At 41.7% G+C, this 26,469-nt stretch overlaps 1 protein-coding gene across 1 annotated transcript in view; it reads right to left on the reverse strand.

The window, feature by feature from the left end:
- med13a (mediator complex subunit 13a) overlaps positions 1 to 19,305 on the reverse strand; it is an 84,456-nt gene extending 65,151 nt beyond the window's left edge. The window contains exons 1-2 of the mRNA XM_030068017.1: positions 18,901 to 19,305; positions 9,490 to 9,724 (exon numbers count right to left, since the gene is read on the reverse strand). Coding sequence (XP_029923877.1) covers positions 9,490 to 9,724; positions 18,901 to 18,966 — 301 coding nt within the window. The 5' untranslated portion in view covers positions 18,967 to 19,305. The remainder of the gene's footprint in view (positions 1 to 9,489; positions 9,725 to 18,900) is intronic.
- Between the last annotated feature and the right edge of the window lie 7,164 nt (positions 19,306 to 26,469).

Below are 26,469 nucleotides of genomic sequence, written 5' to 3' on the forward strand. Positions count from 1 at the left end.
GTCTGGTTTACATCAAGTGTTCCTAACGACCTCATGTCGGTCTTGCAAGCCTGCTGCAGACAGAAGAAAAGCGACACTCTCTGCTTTAGACAGACACAAAGTCGCAAACATTGCAGTGCAGACGAAATCCAGCTTTCGCTGTCGGATGTAGACAAACTAACGCTCACTCACTAGACAGACAGCAACATGGCTTAAAAATGTGACAAAATATCTGCATTGAGCAGCATAAGGAATTCAGGCAGAACAGAGATGACAAGGGAAGGGCTGGGTCTTGCTGCACTGGGACAAGCGGTGGTTAGCTGTGAAACAAGGAGGAATCCCCAGGACGAACTCGGGACACTATCAGTCAAAGGTAGGGCTATGAATCTTTGGAGCAACAGAGATTCAAGTTGATGGTTCTATTTAAGAACTTAATTGAATTATAGTTTGTAAACCAAAAATCAAGTCAGCGATTCAGTACTTTTAGCCAAAACTTTAAATCCATTTACCAGATGCAGAAGTTAGAGCATCCTTTTGCTTCCCAAAAAAGAAAAATAATCAGGCCACCAAATTACTTGAACTATACCTTCAACTTCAAATGTGTTGAAGTACTGAAAATATTGCCACTCTCACCTGTCATGTGCTGGTGCTGTGATTTTCTGACTCTCATGTATCCTGAATAACATCCTTGCTACAGCCATAACCCTGCTACAATCATACCGGATCTCCCCTACTAAGCTGCAATTTACCAAAATATGCAACTGTAGGTCCTTTTTTTTTTTTTTTTTTTTTTTTGTTAAGAAATGTGAATGCCTCAACTCAAAGCATTACATACCAATTCAGGCCAAAGTCAGAGCAAATCATTCTATTTATTGTAGCAGATCAGTGCAGAACTGAACTGGAACTGGAAGAATTCATATCAATGCAATGAATGAACATCGCTGAATGCTCTTATTCTCTGCACTTGGAACATCATACGCTCATCTTGCTACCCTCCTTAGGGAGTGCCATTAGCGTTCTCTGGGAACAAAGGCTGGAACAAAAGCCTTGGTTCTTGACATTACTCTATGCCATAGAAATATCTTGACGACTTGAACAGCAGCTACTCATGGCATTCCTCTAAATGGATGAATGAATGAATGAATGAATGAATGAATGAATATATACACACACACACACACACACATATATATACAGGGAGGTCAGAGGTCGAGGTCAGCTAAAGAGCACCACCAAAGGACACTTCAGCAGAGCAGACTGCAGGGGCTCGAGCGAGGGTCCTCTGGTTAAAGCATGGCCTACTGAGACACTGGCTCTTAGGACTTAGGTTTAGGATTGTCATTTTTGCCATAATTATCCAGCCCTAGTTACAGTCTAATATTGGGTGAGCTGAAGCCAAACAGGAAGACTGTCTAGATTAAAATTCATACATACACTGGCAAACCCTTCAAGTCTGTTGCTGAAAACCTCAGCTTGTTAACCAAGCTGGGGTTGTGTGTGTGTGTGTGTGTGTGTGTGTGTGTGTGTGTGTGTGTGTGTGTGTGTGTGTGTGTGTGTGTGTGTGTGTGTGGATGGTGGGGCACAATGTGTGATGGTCAGTGCACTGGGAGAAAGATGAGTGGCCTCGTTTAGACACAGATTTATGGGCTCAGCTGATGGCTGCGACACTTTCATGTCTCTGTGTCGCAGGCCCAAATGAGCTGACCTTTATAAGAGCTCTTACTCAGGCCCACAGCAGCTCTGTTAAGAATGCTTACAAGTCTTTCACATCCACAACTAGCAAGCAATCACCTCTATGACACCGAAGAGCACAACATTTTTTGTTGAGCAGGCACGGGATGCAGTGATGGTGCCCTGCTTAGCCCTGGAATACTCTAAACCACAAAATGGCACTAGAGGTGTTCTGCGACCTATACCGACGTCCTACAGGCAAGAAAGTTTTGGAGTTGGGTATAAAGCTGAGGAGGAATTTTCAGAGGTGGTCCCTCCAGTAGCTGGTCTCAGTGTACAAGCAATTAGAGTGGCAGTCGGTCATTAAACAGCAAGATTAATGCCTTGTGATCGACGGTGCTCAGGGGGATTCTACCAAGCCTGGCCAAAAGTTTCTTTTCTCCTCTCTTCCACTTCCTCCTTTCCTCTTCCTCCCACTCTCCCATATCTGCAAGGAAAGAGGGAGAACCACTGGTGCTCTGTAAAGTCTCCATTACTAATTAATGAATATTTCCTGAGCAGAGAGGGAAAGAGAGATAGACAGGGAGGGAGAGAGAGAGATTGCACCCATGGGCCAGAGCTGCATGCATGGCAGAGTCTCCACGCTGTGCCAGCCAATGGAGAATGGAGATCCATCAGAGAAGAGCAAGAGGGAGAGAGAGTGAGGGAGATGGTGGAGGGGGTGGGGGGGTGGGGGTGTTCACAGGCAGGAGATTAGCCCAGGAAAATGGATCCCCAAGCACAAAAGCCATCGCCCTCCTCCACTTCATCCTCTTAAAAGCCAGTCCCAGTTCATCTATTCATCATTCTCTGCATTGCATGCCTGAAAACTTAGAACCATTTTAACACCCCCCCCCCCAAAAAAAAAAAACGAAGGTGATCACGAATCACCTCAATTCCTGAGCCAAGGTTAACAGAGTGTAACACTGACTAATTATCTTTGATACACATCCACAGCCCTTCTGCAACCACAGCCAACTGAAAATAAAGTGTGGGCCAAATAAACCGCCAGCAAAATAAAGAGTGTCTCCAGGGTTGATCGGTAGCGCTGGAACAGTATTAAAAATGAAAACATGCAATTTGCTGAAAACAATACAAGATGATACTAGCCTATATGCAGCACATACATCAATAATCCACTGAACTATTATTCCATAGAGGTATGTTTCCGTCCACTAGCTTGAATGGCACAATCCAGTAATTATGTACAGGGTCGAGATCTGACAGATATTTTTCTTTTTCTTCACAAAACAACTGCCAGATGTTCAGTCTGCCTGTTTTTTTTTGTTTGTTTGTTTTAATTTTTTACATTTTTTTGAAAGATACTACATTTTGATTAACATAAGAAATTAGCTCACTCATTTGGTCATCAAATCACACAAAGACTGGTTATTTTTCTCAAATTAAATTATATTTTCAGACAAACGTAGTTTGTTAATTTGGTTGTTTAGGCCTATATTTGTGAAAACATAACCGAAAAGATGTGTACTTAATAAAGGCGATTATTGCATTCAGCCGTAAACCAAACATTGGTATTCAGTGGCGGAAATTTTCCATCTATTTGCTGTGTAATTCTATTTGTAAGAGTCAAAGCACAACTCCACTTGTGGGACGTGCTGGCACTCAGAGGAAGAATGCAGCTGAATTTCAGCCTTGAAATATGTCATCCCCATCCCCCCCAGCGCAGTTAGGTCCGAGAACATTCACTGTTGTTTCAGACAAGAGAAAAGAGTTTGGCCCGCCCCCCTAGCTGGTGATACAATACCAATACACAGCTCTAAAGAGAGCTCGCTGAAAAAGATGGAAAGGGTGATAATGACAGTTGCCAGGGATATTTTCTAGGACAACGGTGCATGCTTTGCTCTGTGACTGAGACCAATAATGTGCTACTTCAAAATAATGCAATACTATATTTGATACTAAGAATACAATGTAAAGCTCAACTGGATGTCAACTGGAGCTCAAATCAGCATCATGAATGGGTCCACAAAGTCAGTTTCCAATTCATTTTCAGGCACACCTTCAGACTAGAGTCTTCATTCTGCACTTTCTAGTTGTTGGACAGAGATGTTCCATGTTTGCAAATACTGAACAGGCTGTCCAAGTCAATAACATTTATAAGTTCTGAAAGTGAGTGGCATTTCTCCTTTAAGAATCCTTGCCTGGGGCTTCCTGTTGGCTCACTGGCTACGGTGCATACAATGGCCTTGTATCATGGTGGGACTGAATCTGTCTCACAATCTTTTTTGCATGTCATCTCTCCTGTCACTCTCCAAGAAAGCAGAAATCCCATTAAAACAATGTTTCATAAGGGATGTTAACTAAACTTGGATATTACAAGAGAAAGACCAGAATAATGATGACAACCGTTCAACTGTTGGCTTGACATTTACTGGAAGAGGACGGCTTTGTTACAGCCAACTACAATTGCACAGTTTCATTGTGTGAGAAATCAGTCAATGCAAACAGATTAAGGCTTAAAAACTATACAGGCAACTCAGATGGTTTGTGTCTGAATGCATGTGACTGGTGGGGGACCTGCGAGAAACACCAGGTGCTAATGGAAACAAAGGTAAGAACAAATGCTGGCAGCACAAATTGAATAGATATGAACTAATGAATAAAATACAAAACACGTTTCAAAATCAAAGCTTTCAATGTCAGGCTATCTACCACTGAATTTGCAGTCTACCATGTGCAACATGTTTGTGTGCCACACAACAAATAAAAATACTTGCTTGAGTGACTTCAAAATATACTTGTCAATAATGATACACTGTAATAGCCACACTTGTCAGAGGGCCTGCTTGCGTTTTTAAATGCACTGTGATGTCCTGTGACATGCTTTGCAGCCATTTCAACTGAAAGAGTACTTAAAATGTGAACTTTATATTCAGAAATTGCTTCCTGTATTGACAGTAAGAGGAAATTGTCTCATGATTTTTATGTAGAGCTGGAAAGAGGTGCATCACTTTTCACAACAGGCTTGCAGGCTGATCAATTCAAGCTCACGTCAAGGCCAAGAAAAGATGCAAGGCTTCCGGTCCCTTTCAAACACACACTCAAACACAGACACACACACACACACACACACACACTTTTTCACAAAGTTCTGACAAGACTTACAGCATAAGCATTAAGCTCTCAGATGCACAAAAGGGTCCAAGATAATAATTAAATTTTATCTCCAATATGTAACAAGGAAATAAGTACAAGTGGGGGGAAAGTATGTAACCTATATCGGCATGTGATCAAAAGGTCCATTAGTCATGTTCCATACTGTATATAGCCAAACAAAGGCCAATCCAAAAACTATAGCAATTTTTGCAGAACATTTTGGCAAGGGATATTTTAGATGTTGTAGAAATTTATTGACCAAAAAGAAATGTATTCTGCAAGGAGTAGTTCAGAGAGAGCTTCTCTCACAGATATGACAGTAGTTCATTAATTTTGAAGTAGCAGGATCTTCAGTGGAAAGGAGAGAAAAAAATAGGTTGACCTGCAAAAAAACTGAAAATTTTGGCCAGCACAGCCCCCACAGCCTACTGAAATATGCCCTTTGGAACTGGTTATTTTGCCCTGAGGTGCATAGCACGGTTGTTTTGATTCCACTCCTGATTCAAATAGGCACAGAAGAGAGTGGTCAGGCAACAACAAAAAAAAAATCCAAAGAACTTGGCAAAGACAGAAAAATTCCAAGAATTACTGCATACCAGCTAAAACAACAACTGCCAGGAGATCACTGTGGAAACAAGCTCACAGAGAGATGCTAAATTGAGCTTTTCTTCCCTCAATCATTGGATGGATCCCAAACAATCTGTTGATCATCAACCAGTGGAAGAGATGGACATTTCAAATGCACTCCTCCTCCTCTTTCCTCCCCCATCATCTCTTTCTCTCCCGTTCTCTCCTCAGAGATCTGACCCAACATCCAGTAATGAATGGATCTGTGTGCTGCTCAGTTCTGGGGCCCAAGAGACCGCGGTGGAGATTTCACACTAATATCACATTCTGGTCCACTGATGACACTCTTTTTCACTTTTAACCTTTCACCAACAAACTAATAATGCAAGTGGCACCTTGTTTTAAGGCAGGGAACATGCAGGGATAGATGCCCCATATACTTTCATGACAAAAGACACTGAGATTAAATATTCATACAGCTCAGAAGTTTCCAGATACACTTATCCTCAAGTTTTGTTTACTTTTGATTTTTTCTTCTCCACCAATATTATTCAAAAACAGAAGGGTGTGCGCAAAGCATCCAAAGCGAGCCTGCAGAGACGAGACTGCAACTTTGGAGTCGAGTCACCTGCAGGTGAGAGTAGCACAGGAAGGAATAGTGAGCTAAGAAAGACCCAAGGGAGAACGATGGTGCCAGGCTGACAACAGCAGAGGCCTCAGTGGGACTTGGCAGGGCAAGGAAAGGGAGTTATGGAGGGTGGGAAGATGGGCCAGGGCAGACAAGTGGTAGGAACTCAGGAGAAACGTACTACGGAGCAATTACCCTCGCAGACACACATCCGTTCCTAATTCCTATGCAAAAAAGATCAGTGGGTCTTTGAGGGGAGGAAAAGGCAGCCATTTATCTTTTACTTTGGATGCCACTGGTCAGGAGACTCCACCAGCTATTCAGGGGAGAGGACGATGAGGAGAGCATCCTATTTGCATAAGAATGCATGCCTATGCAGTACCACAGGGAGGGGGAAGGCAAGCAGTTTAATTTAGCAATGGTGTTCACTTGCTGGGAATAATTTCTGTGCATGGCCAAAGGAAGATTAGAATTGGTTTTCTCAAGTGTTGTGTTTGAAAGAGCAAGGCGGGATGTCCAATAGTGTAAAACAGGGGCTTGGTGGTTTGCTACCCTTGACATCCCCACCCCCACCCCCACCCTTTAACAGCAACCACACACAGACACACACCACCCTCACATCCCTTCAATGGTGATTAAGTGTCAGACGTTAAAAGATCCCTCAAGTTTTCCACCCTTCACCACTCTCACTCTCCCTTCCCTCTCTCCAGCTCACTCCTTCTCTCCTCATCTCTCTAGAGAGAAGGGATTACTGGCACACTGGTATACAGAAATGGCACTTGCTCAAAATTAAAAGACTTTCACAGGCCGCTAATCTAATGAGGGTGGTGGTGGCGGGGAGGAGGGGGGTGGGTGAGCAAGCGCCATTTCAGCTGCTGACATGAAAGGAAAAGAGCGGATTTTCATGTTTACCGCCAACATTGCACTAAAGACCACAAAAAAGGAGACTGAAAACACAAGAAGAAAAGAAGGCTTTTTCAAATTCCCTAGACAGGGTAGGACCAAAGGCAAAAAAAAATCCATCAAGCTGGTGGCAAAAAGAGCATGGCAGTCAAAAGGCGACAATGGTTGTGACATTCCAGTTGAGTGCATGGGCTGGGCCAGTCCTGCAACTGCCCACACTGCCAATGCTGCCAGTGTTAGCTGGTGTTTGTCGATTCTCACCTCGACTGTCAGAGCACCCAGGAGAGTTCACCCAATACAGCACGCTGTCAATCATCAGCCTGGTTGTCTTGTGCTGCACACAAACACAAACACTGCTAGAACAGTGGTCTTCAGTCCTAGTCCTCAGGACCCAGAATGCTGCTGGCTTTCTATCCTATCATATAAATCATTACATTCACATGGCATCCCAGGCGCACTTTCCAACACAGGTTCACAGCTAAGACCAAATAGGCAGAGGTATTGATAACCCATCCTCCTCTTCCCCAACTCTGTGCTCAGGTCTCAGGGCACACCATCCTGAACAGACAAATCAACAGCCGCAGATGGAGGGCTGGAAGAAAAAGGGGGAGAAAGAGAGACCCTCTGGCTGACCTCAGATCCATCCAGAGAGGCTGCTCTGCTCCACTTCACTGGCAGCACCCCAGAGCAGCTCTGGGAGGGGGAATCGCTCAAGGAAGAGGAGGAGGGCGTCTTTCATCAGAGAGAGGGGAGCAGCAGCTTCCAAAACAGGAAACATAGATTACGACACCGCCCAGCTGGGAACCATTCACACCAAGACACAGTTGAGTCCCAGTGTACAAACACTTATACTAGGAACATGAGGGAAAGGGAGATTGAAGGCTTTGTAATCAAGTGCTTAGGTGTCAAGTGGCAGTGACTGTCCAGGCTAAGAACAGTCCTATAAAAGAATAGCTGTGCTGATTAATATTGGTTTACTTAAAATTATAAACAAGGTCTACCAAAAGGTGTGCAAGAACATGATGATTCATCATTTTGTTTTGTAAAAACCTACAAGAAGAATACAGCACAGATTTTCTAGTCAATATTCAATTATCTAATTTCTATCCCCCGAAACACAAAAGGTATCACATTTAATCTCCCCAAAGCTGAAGTGAGAACACAGCAGTGACTCCAACAGTTTCCAAATATAGATTCCCCATACCACCCCCTCCTACTTGAAATCTAGCACACTCCATTAGAAGGTCTGAGCCAGGCGCTTCAGGTTATTACCAGGACCCGTTAGGCCTGAATGAGCTGCCCAGCGCAGCCTTTAGCTCCCATTTTGAGTCCACTTCAGGCACAATGTCCCATAATGAAGGAGGGCCACAGACCAGCTGTGAGTGGCTCAGACTCCAGAGTTCAATCTCAATGGCAGAGAGCATGAATAAAGATGGCCTTCCCCATCGTCTACCACTAATGTTACCGTTGCTGAAGAGGGAAATAGAGAAAATAGTTGTGGGGTGGGGTGCAAGTGCACAAGACCATAGTGATGCGTTTGCCTCGTTTCTGCATGGCTGCTCCTGCATATTTCGTTTTTCAGTTAAGAGAGCTCAGAGTCTTATATCTTATTCCTTTCTTGTTCATCCTTTGCAGAATGGCAAGATGTGACATCATCTTACTTGTTCTACCTCACCAGTGCAAACTGTAGGATGCTGCTTCATCTGCTGGAGGGCAGGAGTCACTTGTGATATGATAACACACACGCGAATGTGAACACGCACGCGCGCGCACACACACACACACACACACACACACACAAACATGAGGTGAAGCGTGATGCCCAGTATCTCCAGGGAAAGGGAGTTGCCCTACAGGTGTTGGCAGTACCAGCCAGGCTGGCTAGCTCATCATTCAGCCAGAGGGTAAGGGGGGCATTTGGGAGGCTTCAGATTACATAGACTTTAACACCTCCCTGAAGCTCTCACTTACAGGGAATCTCCCCCGTGTCTGCCTGACAATCAAGAAGTGAAAATGTATTATTTTTCATTGTATAACCAATAACCTATCTTGACAGGGAGATCTACTATGTTCAAGTGCCTCCTCCACAAAAGCTCAGAGCCCTTTCCATTCCCTATTATCTTTTACAGCCATCGCTCTTTTAACTATCTCTATAACCTTGAGTGAATGCTACAAAAGGTGCATCAGAGGGATGGATGAATTCCATATTCATAGACTTTTTCTTGCCAGAGAACCAAGGGACAACTGGGTGACATAGAATCTGCATAGAAATGGATTGAAAGCTATTAAATCCCATTGTCACAGGGATTTATATGGTAACTCCCCTTTAATCACCCCATATGCCAATACAACTGAGCACAATATAATTGGGCTTTGTGACAACTACCTAACTATCATAGGCAGCAGGGTGGCCTCATAAAGTAACTGTCCGGTCCTGCCTCTGTGTCAGAAAGCATCTGCCCAGCTGAAATGTCCGTGAACAAGTCACCGAATACCTTGCAACTCTGACATGAAGACAATTTACTTATATCAGTTATTTTTTACTAGAATTGTGTGTCCTTATGTGTGTGTCATGGTGCCCCCACCTGCAAGCTCATGGTGGATGAGGTCAGCGAAGTTGGGGTCGTCCCCCCACCAGAAGAGCCAGAGCTCCCTCCGGCCCTGCCGCTGGCTCCGCCGCCACACGCTTAACACGTCGGCCTTCAGGCAGCGGCTGAAGCTGCATAAGATAGGGTCCTCCTCTGTCACCGGGAAGAGGATGGGCGCAGAGGTGGGACCCTGCCACACATACCTCTTCCATTTGATCCCTGTCAGGTCAGCCTGCGGTACAAGGGAGGAAGGGAGGGAGGGGGAGAGACAGAAAGAGAATGTGTGAGTGTGTGAGCCGCTGCTTCAGGAGCCACTAAGCACCCTGGAGTAAACATGTGCTGAGCAGAGTTTAAAGAGCACGTATTAATCCTCTGTTAAGGAGCAGTTGTCCCACCAACCACTTGTGACGAGAATGGAGACACCCGGGCAGCCAGAAGTGGTGAAAAGAAGAGCAAAGTGTAAGAGAAATGCGAGCAATGATTGAAAGATAGAAAGAAAAACTGACAATGGAGCAGCATTGTGTCAAAATACAAAAGAAAAAGGCCCCTGTGCAAAATGGAACATGTTTGTTTTTGATGAGGCAACCACTTTCTACCTCGCGCTGCAATAAGGTTTCATCATAGTGTGCTTTTTCTCCAAAGATGACAATTAGAAAGTAAAAGGGATGGAGGTCCACACTCCAAAAAGACTACAGCCACTAAACAAAAGATTCTTGATTTATTACATGATGGACATGTTCCAGCTTCTGCCTTTCTCAACATACTGAATGATGTTGCAGAACTCTGTCTCTTTACTTTCTACATTTATTTGTTTTTGCAAAAAAAAAAAAAAAAAAAAGAAAGAAAGAAAAATCTGTGTGCTTATGCCTCAGGTGCTTTCAATATTATCATGAACAACATGTTCGAAACACCAATATACAAAAAAAACAAACAAAAAAAAAAAAACAACCTAATGCTAGTAAATGTGATCTCACCACCTTAATCCTCATTAATGGTGAGTGCTGGTGGGGGGGGGTTGCTTTGCCTTTCTATAAACGCTGTCTGGCTTTTATAGAGAGAACAAAACACACAGGAAAAAGCCTCATAGGCAGTAATTCGCTGGCAGGGTTATTAAGTGTTAAAGCAGGAACATTACGCTCCACTGCTAGCTAGCACTGCTGCTTATCACCTAAGCAGCAACAGGCTAACCATGTCGACCTAAACACACACAGAAACACACGCCTTAGGTCTGCATCACCTACTTCCACTTCCATCTCAGTCCTCTATCTATCCTTGTAGACATTTCAAGTAATCTGTGAGTGCATGTACTACTCATTTTCATGTCATTTAGTCCTCTTCTGTTCAGGCTGACTTGGCAAGCTGTCATTCTCCACATCCAACCAATTAATCCTTTACAATTCAGGGGATATCTCAAATCAAGTGGAGAGGCGCTGAACCTGAGCGAGTGATTACTCGTGGTCGTGGCGAAGCAGTGGTCTCTCGCCTGGCTAGGGATAAGCTGGGAGATTTGCGGTGTTAATCATGATGGTGGTAGTGGGGGCGGGGGTGGGTTAGGGATTGTCAAAACACAGCATTCTGTGGTGTCAACTGGAGCGGAGCTGGATCACAACAAGTTAGTTAGCTATTAGACACAGTGGTCACATACAGGCCAGGCAGGGTACATCACAAGAAGAAATCACGACTAATTCAAAGCAAAACATATACATATACATATACATATATATATATACACAATGATTGCCAATATTTATAGGCTAACTCCTATTCAAACAATATACAACAACATATGGATCAGGGAATGTTATAAAGTAGATGTGTGGCTACACTATCAATATTTGCAAAGCTTATGTTCAATTTGTTATTCATAACCACACTTTAGTGTTACAGCGGGTAGCAAGCATGCAAACGCATAAGCTTGCATTGTAGTCTCACCATTATTCACCTAGTCATCTGGGTGCATGATCATAAAATCATTATCTGCGATGATCAATCTGGTTTTTAAGAGATTCAAAAGTTGTTTCACATGTGGAGCATATATTCTTACTGTTAAATTCAAATTGCAAACACTAGAGCAGGGCTTGTGTTTCAACGACAGGGCTACAGCAGTTAGGCTACTCCTTCCTGCGGGAGTGTGTGTGGTGTAGCATGTTACACCTGCATCTAGCTAGGAAACATCTGTGCACATAATGCAAACGGGGGGTGGGTGTAACGGTTCAGTGTGAAACCAGATCATAAGCAATGAGGAAAGGCAAGTGGCCACAGAGCACACTCCACTTTGGCCTGACCGTCTCCAGTCCCCAGTAGCAGCTGCTTGTTTGACTCTTGCTCTATAGAGGGCTACTAAGTGTTACAAATTCTACAATAACTGTCTCCTTCTCTAAGATATCAGTTCCACAATTGCAGACACAATTATCTGCTGCAAACAGACAGTCAGGCATCAAGTTTGTGTCAGGGCATCAAGATCTGGCTTGCCTTGGTGTGCATTACATGGCACCAATTCAAATAAGCACGTGTTTAAGCAACTGTTGCCCCTCTAGAGCCAATTCAGCACATAGTTGTTTTATGCAAAATGTACTTGTTAGCCTAAAAACACAGTATCAGAGCTGTGGTAGACCAACAGTGAGTGCAATGACATACTCCTAATGAATCTAGTTTGTTTTGAGGTATCCCTATAGTCCTAATTGACTAACTGACAGTAAACCAACAATTATGACAAGTGGGATGTCCACTTAACTGCATATTATAGGCCAAATTTAATGGAGCAATGTAGAAAAATGTATGCATTTATCATAAATGGCAATATATGACTTGTTGGGATAGGGGGCATTTCCTTATGTTTTACGCTTCAAACACACATCCACATATCCAGGAAGGTTTAAAATGCCTCTTTATCTGGCTAACATTTTTAATTGCCTATAAAAAAAATAAAAAAAAAGAAGTCTGATTTACAAAAAAAGAAACTGAGCAATGCAAACTGCTCTCTCCAGCTAGACATCCCTCTAGAGCTTCCCTATCAAAACCACGCAAGTTATCTGTGCTGGTGTTATTTAAGTGGGGTGGTACTGTTGTGCAGGCCATTCCAACAAGCAACATGAAGCCATATGGCCTTCTCTCAAATTGACTCACTGTAGTGCAGTCTGTGGCCATGAGAAGATTAAATTAAGTCATTTCTAAAATGGTAAGCAGAAAAAACACTGACATGCTTGTTATTATCCGTGTCTCCTTCAGTAGCACTATACGCAAGGGGCAGCTTGAACCAACTGTCCACTTCCTGTGGGTGCGAAAAGTTTAACCCATTCTATTTCTGGGATTTATCAGGAAGCAGTCACTGCTTAATTTGTCAAGTACTGACTGAAATGCGTGTGTGCTGTTTAGAGCTGCAACAATTAGTCAAATAATCGAGTGGCAGTCGACTATTAAATTAATCATCAACTATTTTGATACTCAATTTATCGTTCTGAGTCATTTTTAGGATGAAAATTTCCAAATTCTGTGATTTCATCTTTCAACAATTCCTGGTTTCTTTAGTCTTCTAGGAGAGTAAACTGAATATCTTTGGGCTATTGGACTGTTAGTTGGGACAAAACAAGACATCTGAAGACATCAGTGTGGCCTGCAGGAAACACTTTTCACCATTTCATGGACTAAACAACAAATCGATTAATCGAGAAAATAACTGACAGACTAATCAATAATTATATAATTGTTTGTTGCAACTTGACAGCTCTTAAGATATAAAAAATACAACAGCTTACAGAAGTATATTTCAGGGCTTTTTCAGCCTGTAACAGTTCTATTAGTCTCTTATTTGCTTTTTGTGAGCATTATCTGTTTGCTTCTCTGCCAAGTAGGCAACTGAATACATTGTGGTTCTTTGCCCTAAAAATATGTGGCCCAGGGAAAAAAAAAATCCATTATAGCAATTACAATGGTGGCGAAAAGTATAACCAAAGGCCCCATGTTATAGTCTGTGGCAATTATCCTCAGTTAGTCAATGATATACTCAATTATTAAATGTAGTTTATTATTGCAAGCATGTATCAATCCAATACATTTGTCCTGAAAAAATCTGCAGTCATTGTCGTTAATCAGATGCCTTGTTCCCAAACTCACCACAAATTTTTATGTACATGCATAACATAAAACAGTTATTGCACGAAATCACCTAAATTAAAAATGACGTCTCTATTCTTTTATCTAAACTTTTCCAGGGCTAAATTGTTGCAGTTAAAACATCACCTTCATGGCCAATTTATCATCTGTCAACTTGCGGTGGCTGCCATCAGTGAAAATCACATTTTATGGTCGGTCGCAAAAGATATTCAGCCTATACGTCAAGCAAGGCTGTTGTTGTGCGGATCATTGTGACCTCAGCTGACTTGATCTTTGACCCCATCTCTCTCAGTTGTCATGGTGACAGAGGAGCGTTCTGCCTAACGAAAACATAATTTTCATCTCTTATAACAGCGAATCAGCAGTGAAGGACGATAAGAAATGTGTGGTGAATTTAATAAATTAAAATGTCTCATATCCCTCCCTACATGAAAACGAGACCATTAAAACTCAAGACAATTACAATCTGAGCAACTGACTGTACCTCAGCAACGCGCTCACACTGCATATGTGCAATGAGAAAATATTGCACCATTAAATTCATGCTGCAAATCTTTGTCTACAAAGAAACAAAGACTTTTTGCTCTAAGGGCTTTAGTCTATAGCCCACAACAAGGTTTTCTGTGAAGAAACATTTAGCACACACAACTGACTAGGTTACAAGGTCATTACCAGTAAGTACAGAGTTGATTTGATGCTACTTAGACTGACAAGCAATGTGGCATTAAAAAATAGCTCATAATTTCAGCTGCTGTACAATATGTAAGAAATGAGATTCGGAACTCTCTTTTTTCTCTTTCGTGATTCTGGACACTAGTGACCTCCGGGCTTGCAAGGCTTTAGGTTTTGGGTCACCACATTTCTGGTGAGCCCAGCTGAGCTCACTACTGTACAGACTTTGTAACAGGTAGGTGGGCAAATCTGAAACGGTGGACGCTATCAGTTTTCAAAAGCTGATTTTTCAATGCATGTTTTTTGGCTTTCCATCAGGTAGAAATTGTGGATAGTACCTGATAGTTTTTTCTGGTATCACCTCCATCATGGTGCCTAGCGAGCTGAGCCAATACTAAAAGGTGACATGAAAACACTGCAAACCACTGACTGATCACTGAGAGGCGTCACTGGAATCATCACAGCATCATTTCATCATCATTGCACATCTGAGTGCAGATGTAGGATTTCCCAAACTCTGTTTTTTTTTGGTTTGTTTTTCAGTAGTCTTTTGTCTTGCTGCCTTAAGCCTCTTCTTAAACTAAATTTAATCACTTGACAAGACTCAAGGTGTCAATATGGCGACCACCTACACTGAGGGGCTACTATCTGCAGTGGAAAATGAAATCCAGAAAAGTACCCAGTATCATAAGCGAGTACAGTGGATTTTAGTAGTACCATGTGGTGGAAAAACAGCTAAAGGACCACACAGACTTTTTGGGTGACTGGTCTACTGGTTACTGTACCCAATATGTGACAAGACAGCTGGTGCAAAAATCATCTCTGTGCGTTCAATATATAACTCTGCCCAGTGCACATGCTAACATTTTAGCATACTTTGTGTTAAGCAATCACAAGCAACAAGGATTCCCCTAAAGATGAGAAACAGTGCTTGTTGCAGCTGAGGCTGAATGGTTAGCCAATTTTTAAGGACTCATTTCTAAACCTACCAGGCTTGTTTAGGGGAGAGAAAAAATACACTCTTTAAAAACTACTCTTAAAGCCACAAGCTCTCACTTGTCACAAACAGATTAATTGATTTATTGCCCAGCCCTAGTAGAGGCTTGCTGTTCAGGTCACACTGGCAACGTGCATCTTGTACACCCTGCCTATTTGGTTAAATGCTGTGTGTGTGTGTTGTGAGCTTTAATTAGGCCTATTGGTTTCAGAGGTGTTAAAACAGCTGTTTTTCTTTGTCCTACTTTTCTAGTAAGAATTTCCCCCATTGCACAGACCTTCAGGACAGTAGTTTTGCTTTATTATTTTAAACTGCTTTTTGACACTCTATAGACTTAAAAAATTATTCTTAGATTGTAACTGAACTAGCACTGAAAAGGTCTTCAAAAGTGTTCACTGTACTTTACAGAATCCTGAAATTATCATGTTTATAGTTTTCACCGTTTGTTTTTATTTTTAACTGTCTACATTCAGATTTTGCTCAAAAATATTATTATATGAGCTGTGACCCAATAGTGTTGATCAAACCAAACCATGAGCTGAATGTATCATTACATCCCTACTATTGACTAAAGTATTATCTTCTGTCCTGACATTTTCTTGAGCTCTAAGAGGCATAGCTGGAACAGTCCCTCTGCCAAAGATTGGACACGTCAGTGCTCCATTCCTCATCAACAATATCCAAGAGGCAGATTGCTCTATCAAGGATAAATGTGCCTTCTGCAGTTGTTCTGTCTGTCCTTTCAAAATAAATTAGTGGCAGCCTGTGTGCAGAAAGAGTGTGCCAAGGATATCTGTCTATTTCTTTCCAACTTTCATGCTTTCCCATGCATGTGTGTTGCACATGCAAGCTGTGTGCATGTGTGTGTGCATGTGTGGATGAATGCAGTCACATGCTGTATTGCGCTGCTTCGTGTCTGCAGTTTACATCTAAGTAAATGCTCAGGTATGTGTGCACCTGCAGGTCATGAGAAATTTTACTTTTCTATGAGGAGACCAAAATCACACTGCTGCATTTGGGAAGGGGTATCTAAGGCCAAAGCCATTTGACGCAGGCAGGAAGTTTTCTTAAGGCGGCATGTATTTGGGGGGTATGACCCTTGCTTTTGCCAGCTGCTCACCTTCCCTCTGGCCACTGAGGGCTCTTGGTCTCAATGGAAAGCTCTGTGTTCAAACAGCTGTCTTCCTGCCTTTCAAGTTATGAGACAAGCAACAGGTGAAGCCGCTAAAATCATCTCACAGATGCTCCTCCAGTTCCACGTCTCTATCACACCCCTCGCTCTGTTAAAACACTGTCAAGGTGCAAGTGTGAAACTAACAAGTGTCTCTTTGCATTTTTGGTTGAGAGGATTGCAAATTCCGCTAGTTTCATTTGCTATCCTTATTGCACAGCACATATCACTGCACTGTACAGCTTTTAATCTCATCACTGCCCTTGATTTGCTAAATACTTGCTGGCAAGTTCAGAACCTACTCTGACAATAAAAAAGAACAGCAGCTGAAACTAACAATATAATGAAAGGTCTGTCATAGATGCAGAACAAGACAAGCAGTTAAACTGAACTCACACTCTGGGGAAGGCTAATTCCAACAACACGCTTTGAACTGTGAAACAAAATTATCCATGTCCAGTGAGGACCATCGCCGCTGAAAAATGAAGGGGGGGAAAAAGGTACCACAATGTGTTCGCATTCTTTCACCATAAAACCACAAAGTGGAGTCTGTTCAATGAGTGAGTCATAACAGCAGTGGTGTTGTGCTTAGTCTCAATGTGCAGGAAAATGTCAGTCAGACAGGCTCAGCACTACAACTACCAGCCCCTACCTTGCCTGTCCACTGTTGCCTCTGCTGCCTTCAAGTGCAGTCGTAAACATAGTAATTACAAGTTCAGCACGTCAAACTAACACAGTTAAACGGCAGACCTTTAGGAGCCAGAAATCACAGGAACTGTGTCAACATATAAAATAATAATAATAAAAAAAAACACTACATTTTATCAACAAGTTATTTAATGAGTCTACTTTAAAATTAGTAATAATGGAGTCTCTATATTGTTTTCTTGTTTAACTTTTAGTTGCAATTTCCCATGTACATATTAATTAAAACATCATTAAATGCTCATGTTCCCTGTTCATTAAGCCACTGCAACACAGTGTACTTCAGTGGCACTTCATTTGTAACAATAACAACCAAAAAAAAAGACAAGTTATATTTTCTTATTATTTGTTATTGTTTGGTACTACAGGAGCCCATGAAGGTAGCATAACACTCCTGCGCTAACCTACAATTGACTCAATACTGTAGCCTAAGCCTGCTGACAAGCCAATTAACTGCAACAACAAACATCCACAGACCATGTTGACGATTATCCGACCAAGGAAGAAATAGTACACTAAAAGGAACACCTTTTACATTTGTTGTGCTGTCTTGTTCTGTGCACTACACAGCTCCAGCTCCATTTCTTTGACAAGGAATAAAGAAAACGGGTGAACTTCTCGGAGTGGGGAGGAGCACAACCACAACTATTTAGGGTAACTTTAACTGCCGGCGACTGACAGCACTTATACAGCATGTACAATATGAAAAGATGTGCAATTTAACTCTAACACCACCGAGAAACGATTTACATGCGACATCCCAACTTGTAGGCTCCCCTGACCCGAAAGCATCAAAGACATGTAGCTACCTAGATGACTGTAATGCCGAGGAATGCATGCCAGAGATTATATAATCAGCCCGGGGCCTGTGTCCTAGTTGGTGTGAACACTATAAAATGAAGTCCCCAATAAACAAGACCGGCCATTGTCCGACAACACGACGGTACATTACATAAACAATTTGAGTCCGTAAAACAGGAACAACTATTACCACAAACAAGCGTGTAACATACTTGCTGCTTGCAAACACGCTTTTTGGCAAGACTGACATGACAAGTGTGCAAGTGTCGTCAAGCTGGTTAAGTTGACATTTCGTTTGTCCAGAATTATTATCCAATGCCTTCACACAAGCCAGTGTTTTGGCAGTAAATGCACAATGGTTATCCAGTCTAACTTAACAAGTCGCTGCAAAACGAAGTGCAGGATCAAGTGTTTGGTTTACGGGTCACCGCTTGATAAGCGAACGCACACTGTCATAATATAATAGAGCCCAGATAACAAGTTAATAATAAACAAGGCGTCGGGGGTTGAAGTGAGAAAGTGCTACAACAACCAACTCACTGGGAAACACTTGTGCTGAAGCGGCGTTTGGCAGTAAAATGCACAACGCTTGTTTCCGTGCTAAACAGCGATGTGTTGCTGTCCCTGCGCTGCGAAATGAAGTAATTGAAGCTTTACAAGCGAGTTAACGTTAACGTGTTTGGTCTGCGAGTCCAGCAAATGTGGAAATGTGATGGAAACTGAATAATAAACACACAACTCATTGCGACCGGGTGAGAAAGTGCTAAAACAGGGCTTCAGGGCAACGTTAGCGAACTGGGATACATTGTTGTCCTGAAATGATGTCAGCCAGACAGGGCCGTAAGCCTTGCTAAGCTACTATCAACTGATGCCTGTGTGGCTAACGTTAGCTTAGCCACTGTTCAGCTAGTTAAAAATGGCTGCTTTCCTTTAGTTTTAAATCTCTTACCAGACAGAATAGATTGGAATGGCAATCCTCCAAGCTGGCCCCGTTTGGTACAAAACAAGAACTCATCCTTTTTCACTGCGAGATCCAACTCTCCATCGTCTCACTTCCCGGGAAATAAAGAACAACTGCGGATTTTGTGTTTTCTAAGATGTTGCAGGCTTAATCAACGAGAAATATTTTTGTAACATTTGGCTGGAGGATAGTTAATTCAACAACCTTCCGATTGCAGTTTCCCCCGTCAAAGATAAAAAGCGTATAACAGACACCTTGCGATCTCTATTTCGGCATCTCAAAAGCACACAGGGGGGAAACAAATTAAAGGGAGCGAAAAATGTTCATAAAACAAAAAGAAAAGGAGAGCAAAGAAGCAACTCTCCCCCTCCCCCTTAGCCCTAAAACGGTCTCTGCTTTAAAAAAAGGAAAAAAAAAAAAAAAAAAAAAAAAAAAAATTAAAACGTCCCGTCTCACTCCTCCATCGAAAAATTCAGTCTAAAAACGAAGTGCATCCCGTAAAAACCTATCGAAATCTGCCATCCTTCTATATTTGTGTGGTTATTTCGACCATTATTTCAGTCTCGGTTCCTGTTGGTTTCCATTTGAATTCATGGATTCCTTTCTTTAATGGCGGCCACAGGGACAACTCTGCCTTCCACAGCCTATTGGCTCATTCGTGGTCAAAGCTTAGTCAAGCTAAACAGCGTCACACAGAAAAACACAGGAAAATTGGCATTTTTACCTTAAAAATAAAGGCGCGGAATTGACCTCTTTATGAATATGAATTCGCAATGCAGTCAAGATCTGTCTAATATACAACAATTTATTTTAATTTAGAAGGAAATCCCCTAAATAACTTATGTATCCTCTCTTTGGTGCTGTGTCTTACTCCCCAATCGTTCCACCACAATGTTGTCAATATGGATCTTTATTTTGAAAGTCATAACCGGAAATCGTATGTTTTATCCTAGCTGCCTTGACACTGTCGTGGTCATGAGGGGCTGTAATAACACAAGACTGATAGGTATTGCCGCTAGGCCAGCGCAAGTGGCGCTACTGAGCAACAGATTTTGTTACTAATGATCAAACCCTGTAAACTTGCTCACTTACACAGTGCACCACCTAGCGCATGTGGTGGTGCACTTGAAAAGGAATCATGCATCCAGGGGTGCAGTGATGCGCCCTTTGTTTTGTTATATTTTATTTGATTACTTCCCATTTAACCTTTATTTAATCAGGTTTAGCCCCAGTGGAATGAAGAATCTTATTATTTCAAAAGAGACCTGACCTGAAGAGCAGCATCATGACAAACATAACCGTTAGAGGATTGTAAGAATGCAACAAATGCACATTATTGAAGACAATACTAGAACCAATTACATTAAGTGCATATACTGAGAATATAGCAACAGAAAAATAAAGATCTGCCGTCTTTGCTGGCAGGTTCACAGATTAGAAGCAGTGTGCTGCTAAGTGTGCTTCTAACTTGTAAATCTGGCCGTGAAGTTTGTTTGCCTTCATTATGTCAAAATACATTCAAGTTGGAGAAAAAAAAGAGCCAAGTCATACCATGCATAAAATTATGGTCACATGTAAAAGATAAGAAATTAAAACTTTCTGTTCAAGTGTCCCAATAGGCAACATTCAAATGTCAAACCCGCAGGCTCACAGGCCAAACCTATTTTAATCCCGATAAACAAAATAAAGGCAGCTCCCTGAGATCCTTCATTACCCTGTGATAAGGCTTGATGGGCAACTTAACCAAGTCCGCAATGAATGAAATACATTTCATCATCATGGTGAGGTGGTTGTGAGTTCTGTAGTGGAGGGTAAAAATCATGAACTAATAGTGTTTTGTGATATTGATGGTTGCGGTGTCCGATGATCATCACCAACTGCATGTCATAATTTATCGACATTTTATTTAGTGCTGCATCATTGGTCTAACTGTAATGCTTAATGTTTATCATTACTACTTTATAGGTCACTCAACTGTGACTTTGTGTATGGAATTGCTATTTCAACTTCATCAAGTCTTGCAAGTATTTGTATTCTTCTTTAATATGATTTTTGGTCTCCTCAAGAAGAAACATGTCTTTCTTGTTCACCTCACTCCTGCATGTTTTCGATGTGTTGCTCCAGAACACTTCAGCAGGGTCTTTACTTGCAGTCATGGTGGAGTGAGTACAGGTCTTCTTGTTAAAGGACAGTCTCTCTAAACATCATGCTATTTCAGTGGAAAATAGTATTTCACATTGTTAAATTAGTTGCACTGCTAATTTTTGTTAATTTCATTTAACCATGACGCTGTTTATAAAGATAGGCCTCCTTGTGTGTGCAGTGAGTCGGTTAGTATTTGTTCAGCACCATGGCAATGCAACAATCCAACACTTCGGAGCATGTAAATTATGTTTTCTGAGCAAGATTGTAGAATAATTTATCCAGTGGTGATTACATACTGTTTGAAGTGTAGTAGACGTCCATTGTTTCATGCCAGAGGCAGGAAAATTGAATATCTTCAGCAAAGAACTGAAGTTTGGCATTAGGGTATTATTTGCATTTTTTTTCTCCCAAGTTTTGGCTGCAGCCAACATTCTCCTCAAAATAATTCCAGACTCTTAGTGGATCGTTTATATTATTAATCTCCAGGATTTTATGCTCTTGGAGTTGAGCATAATTCTTTTCTACAAATTATTTCAAAACTGAGAGCATTACCCAAACCTCATACAGTGAGCATCCAAGCTGCTGTCTGACCATGCCAAAAGAGCTTCAGTTACAGAGAAACCTCCTAACATAGATAAACCTCATAAAATCCAACATTTTCCCATTTCTTTGCTCAGTACATGTTTTGGTGTGCATTAAACTTTGTAGCACCCAACATCATAAGGTAAATTATCTCAGTGGGCCTCTGTGGCCAGTTGAATTTCTACAAGGGTCTTCCTCTGCTGGTGGACATGCAAATAGTATTAACAGTCACTGTTATTATAGCCTAAAGAGATAATTATCATGATGATCTTATTGATACACTATCTTAATACAAAACTGTCAGTCATGGTCAGAGAACAGGCTAACCTAGTTTTCCCTATTTCATCACTTTCATCTCATTTTTTTTCTTGATGATCTCTAACCTAACAATATGTTTGGCACTGAGCACTCTTTAGCACTCACATTGCTTCAAATGCTCAGTTTTGTACAGTCAATTCTTTGGAGAAGGCAGGAATTTTAACTAATTTCACTCAGACAGAACTGCCTATTCACTTTTACAGTTTCGGACCCACCCTATCTCTCCCACTCTTTCCACAGTTAAGTGCTGTAGGTTTATGGGTGCTATTAATGAGTTTTAAGGAAGTCATTTTCCCATCATTATGCCATTCTTCCTAATTATAAGCTGTGTTTAGTCATGGTAGTTTGTTTTTAAAAAACGCTGTTAACTGGTAGGCCTTGCTGGCCCATAATTTCTTCTGTGTTATCCTGTCATTCTCTGATGAGTAATTAAGTTGCCATATTAAGCTATCTTTATTTGGTAGTTTCTTAAAGACCTTGTAGTAAGCCCATAGCTTCTACCATGTAATCCCATCATTACACCATATTTCTCTCTTAATATCAACAGTTACTTTAATAAGTCATTGCCACCTTGTAGTTTCTGTTAATAAGCTTTAAATGCTTATGCATTCATAGTGGCTGTACTGTAAAAAAAAAAATCTCTCACCCTGACATTCTTCTGTGTCCAAGGTTAGAATATCACATAGGATCATGAGTACATTTTTCTGTTTGCAATTATTGATATTGAGAACTGGGAAAAACAGGCTGTAAAACTGGTGATGACAGTGGATCCTGAGGCCAGCGAATAGTTGGCTGCTCCTGCACCCGGATGAAGTCATGGAGGTGTGGTGGCCTAAAGAGTGATAATGTACCAAAGTGAAAAAAATGACAACACTGGGTAAGGAAAGCAATTTATTCCAAGCAATTATAGGAAACATATTTTGTCAACATGCTTTGGTGGAGTTCATATTTGTGTGGTGGACCGAATTTCTTCCAGATTTATTCCAACATATTTCTTTATTTGAGACATGGAATCCATCACAGCAAACCTACACAGTCACATACCGTTATGCCACCAGACAAAAAAACATTGGTCCCGGCCTGGCCACCCCCTTTGAAATGCCCTGGCATTGCCACTGTTTGTGTAGGGATTAAAACAGAACCATGGCATCAAGCTCCACAATTTTTTTCAGACTGCTCTCAGTCCAAAGAACCATCTGCCTATGACAGGAAACAAACATCCCAGATCCAAATGTTATGATCTCGCATAGATTTGTTACAACATAACTAATTATGACAGCACTTTGTCATACTGCTGAATCCATAGCCAGCACAATGTATAACAAGAGTTTTGTGCTTGTATTGTGCAGTCTCAAAGGCCCTAAGAAATCAGCTTTGTCTTTCATCTGATCCTGGAGGATTGAGCAGCTTGCTCAACCTTAAATCTCCCCATAGGAATGACTGATAATCTCACATTCAGTGCTTCCCACGCTTTATCATTGCTCTCCTTGATATGAAAAACAATTGTGGCATGATAGCATCTGTATAAGATTGTTTAAAGGAAAAAAAAACATCTAATAGCACCGCCGATGAGCACAGTTGTCGTGGCAGAGTAACTAATGGGGATACCAGATCGCTATCATATCTACTGATGGTTTTCTCTCTTTTATCTGAAGCTCGCTCTTATCTAAGTTCCACAGAGACATTGTGTCATATATATTCTATCCAAGCAGCACTCACGAACATGCAGGAAACCAAAGTGTAAGTTTGGAGTTGGCCAACTGTTCTTGTGACATTTGATTTGACATGCTCTGTGGTCCCTGCCATTCTGCTAAAAGAGCATTTGTCAGAGGGCCCTGTCTCACTGTTGTGTGACTAAATCCTGGAGAAAGTGAATAATAAATCTGAGATTTAGCCAGAAAGAGGACATGGCCTGAATTTAATGAGGGCCTGTGGTCAGATAAGGCAGAAAAACAGTAACATGTGGGACAGGATATTGGACCAGGCTATCATTTAACAAGCTCATTCTTACCAAATAGTGGAGCATCAAACATGCATGGTGAGAATGCAGTGTGGAGGAATGTGTGGCTCGTGCCTCTGATGCATGTGTGTGTGTGTGTGTGTGTGTGTGTGTTTGTGGCATGACCTTAGATAGGACCTACCAGAGATAGAATGAGCAGTGCTGCTGCTGGAGGGTCACGTGACATATTTGAAAAGCTTTCTCTAAATCAATAGAATTGACCATCCAAGCAGGGAAGCCTCCGCTGCGCTGACAGACACAGCTGAGGCATCCAGTGTTTAAGAGCGCAGCTCCAAGGTCTACAGTTCAACAGCATAACTCCTGTTTACAAAGGCTAAGTGGTAATATCGCTTTCTTAGCCTGTGCAGAGGAGGAATAGTTATGAAGTGGGTCAACAAGCGTGCCATGTTCAGATAAAGTGGACCACCTTCCAGCCCCCACACACACAAAAAGCACACACAGATATCTTGCTTTCTGCCCCTCTCTCTCTCTCTCTCACTCTCTCTCACTCTCTCTTACTCTGTCTGTCTGTCTGTCTCTGTCTCTTTCTCCCTCTCTCTCTCTCTTGCTGTCTGTCACACACACACACACACACACACACACTGTTCATTGAGCCTTTTTGTTTAAGCTCAGAGCATTCACAAACCAAGCCTGTGATGATGGATTGAGGAGAGCTTTTGAAAATAATGAGAACAAGCACTTATTCCATTCATTTGCCCATATAATGGCACTTCAACCTGACTGCAAAGTTATTAAAAATCTTGAATGAAAACATCTCAGAGCCAAGGTTGTGCTTGCATTTCAGTAAAGTAATGTTTTAAAACCCATAAGGCTGACCTGAGAAATACGATCTCATGAGATTCAAGTGCTTATTTTCCTTTCTGTCCTTTTGGTGGTTTTAAAGTAGGCCTTTTGAAATCAACACGGGAGGAAAACAATATATACACCAGCATTTTTTTTATGAAATAGACCTGATCAGGTGGATCCAAGTAAAAGCCACAATGCCTTGATGAATTTCCATGATTAAATTCATTTTGACTTTAAAGGGGAGATGTAGATTAAAGGAAGAAGACAAGATGGAGAAGACCTTTTAAGCGCTGAGACAACTTAGTGGGTCTTGAGTGCTTCAGAGTGTCTCAGGGGCTCCTGAGCAAAATGAAGACCAGCCAAGTTTAATAACACAGGCTTTGCAGCTTTGCCAGAAAGTAACAGCTCTGCTTTTCTAACCTCAGCTCTTCACCGCTGGTCAGTTTGGTCCAGGAGTCAATTCTTCTCTCAAAAAAATTAATTCATAACACACTGTGGTTAAAACCTTGGCAGATGGTGAACAGAAAAAAATGATGAAAACTGAAAAACAGAATATAGAAGAGAAAGCATACTTTTTGGCAGATGCATTAGTCAGGAGAGCGATGTGACACATGTACCACAGTCTATAGGCTGCTCTGGCCAAACAGTGTCTGTAAAGTCTGTAAAGTCTGTAACCTGAGTCCTAAGAAAAGAAAGAAAAGAGTAAGAGATTAGAGTAAATCAAACATTTATCTCAAAATCAAAACATATGAAGGAGTCAGCAAGCAAGCCAAGCAATGGCAATAAAATCTGACCCATAAAGTGGGCGAAAAAGAGAATATCATGCACAGAATTTAATGGGCTCTTGCAATGTATGGTTAACGGCCAGACATTTTAAAAAATGGTGTTTTATGAGTTTTAGAAGAGAATGTGTTGCAGGTCACTTGGAATGGGAGATTCACTGTGTATCATTGTGTCATTGTGGCACTGTTGCCATTTCCATGAAAAATAACTACTACAGTGTTTAGCTTATCTGCAATTACACTTGTTAATAGATGGTCTATGTGAATGTATTGTAATCTATGGTGTAAGGAAGAGAGGATGTACATGAGTTCCCTGTACTTGGCTCAAAGCCTTGACACATCATGTTTAATATATCCTTTTAATATATATATGTGTGTGTGTGTGTGTGTGTGTGTGTGTGTGTGTGTGTGTGTGTGTGTGACAGACAGATTTTTTCTGGCATTTCTGCCTTACTTGACAGCCACAGCTGAGAGAGACAGGAAAGGCAGGGGATAGAGAGGGGACGACACACGGCAAACAGCCGATGTCGGACCCAAACCCAGGATGCTGCCATCAGGACCCAGGCCCATCAAGTGGCACCTGCCCTTAACCAGTGAGCCGCCACCTCCTATCCCCCTACCTCCATGACTATGAACAAACTCCAAAAAGTAAGGGAAATTTCACTATCCACTTAGAGTAGCAAGCCTGATTAAAAAAAAAATCCCCATCCTCATTAAAAGGTGATGTATGCTCATTTCTAAAGATAGAGTCACCTCTCCTTGATTATCTCCCCGCAGAACAAATGTTGCTCCTTTTGAAACGCTGTTACAACTTGAGGTGGAAACTCCCATCAAGGAACCTGTGTAGGGAACCTGATTATAAATTAATGAATGAAATGGAATATCTGACACTGATGCGTGGTGGAGAGTTGCTAGGTGTTGTTA

Source organism: Myripristis murdjan, chromosome 14 (genome assembly GCF_902150065.1).
Source record: "Myripristis murdjan chromosome 14, fMyrMur1.1, whole genome shotgun sequence".
Taxonomy (NCBI): domain Eukaryota; kingdom Metazoa; phylum Chordata; class Actinopteri; order Holocentriformes; family Holocentridae; genus Myripristis; species Myripristis murdjan.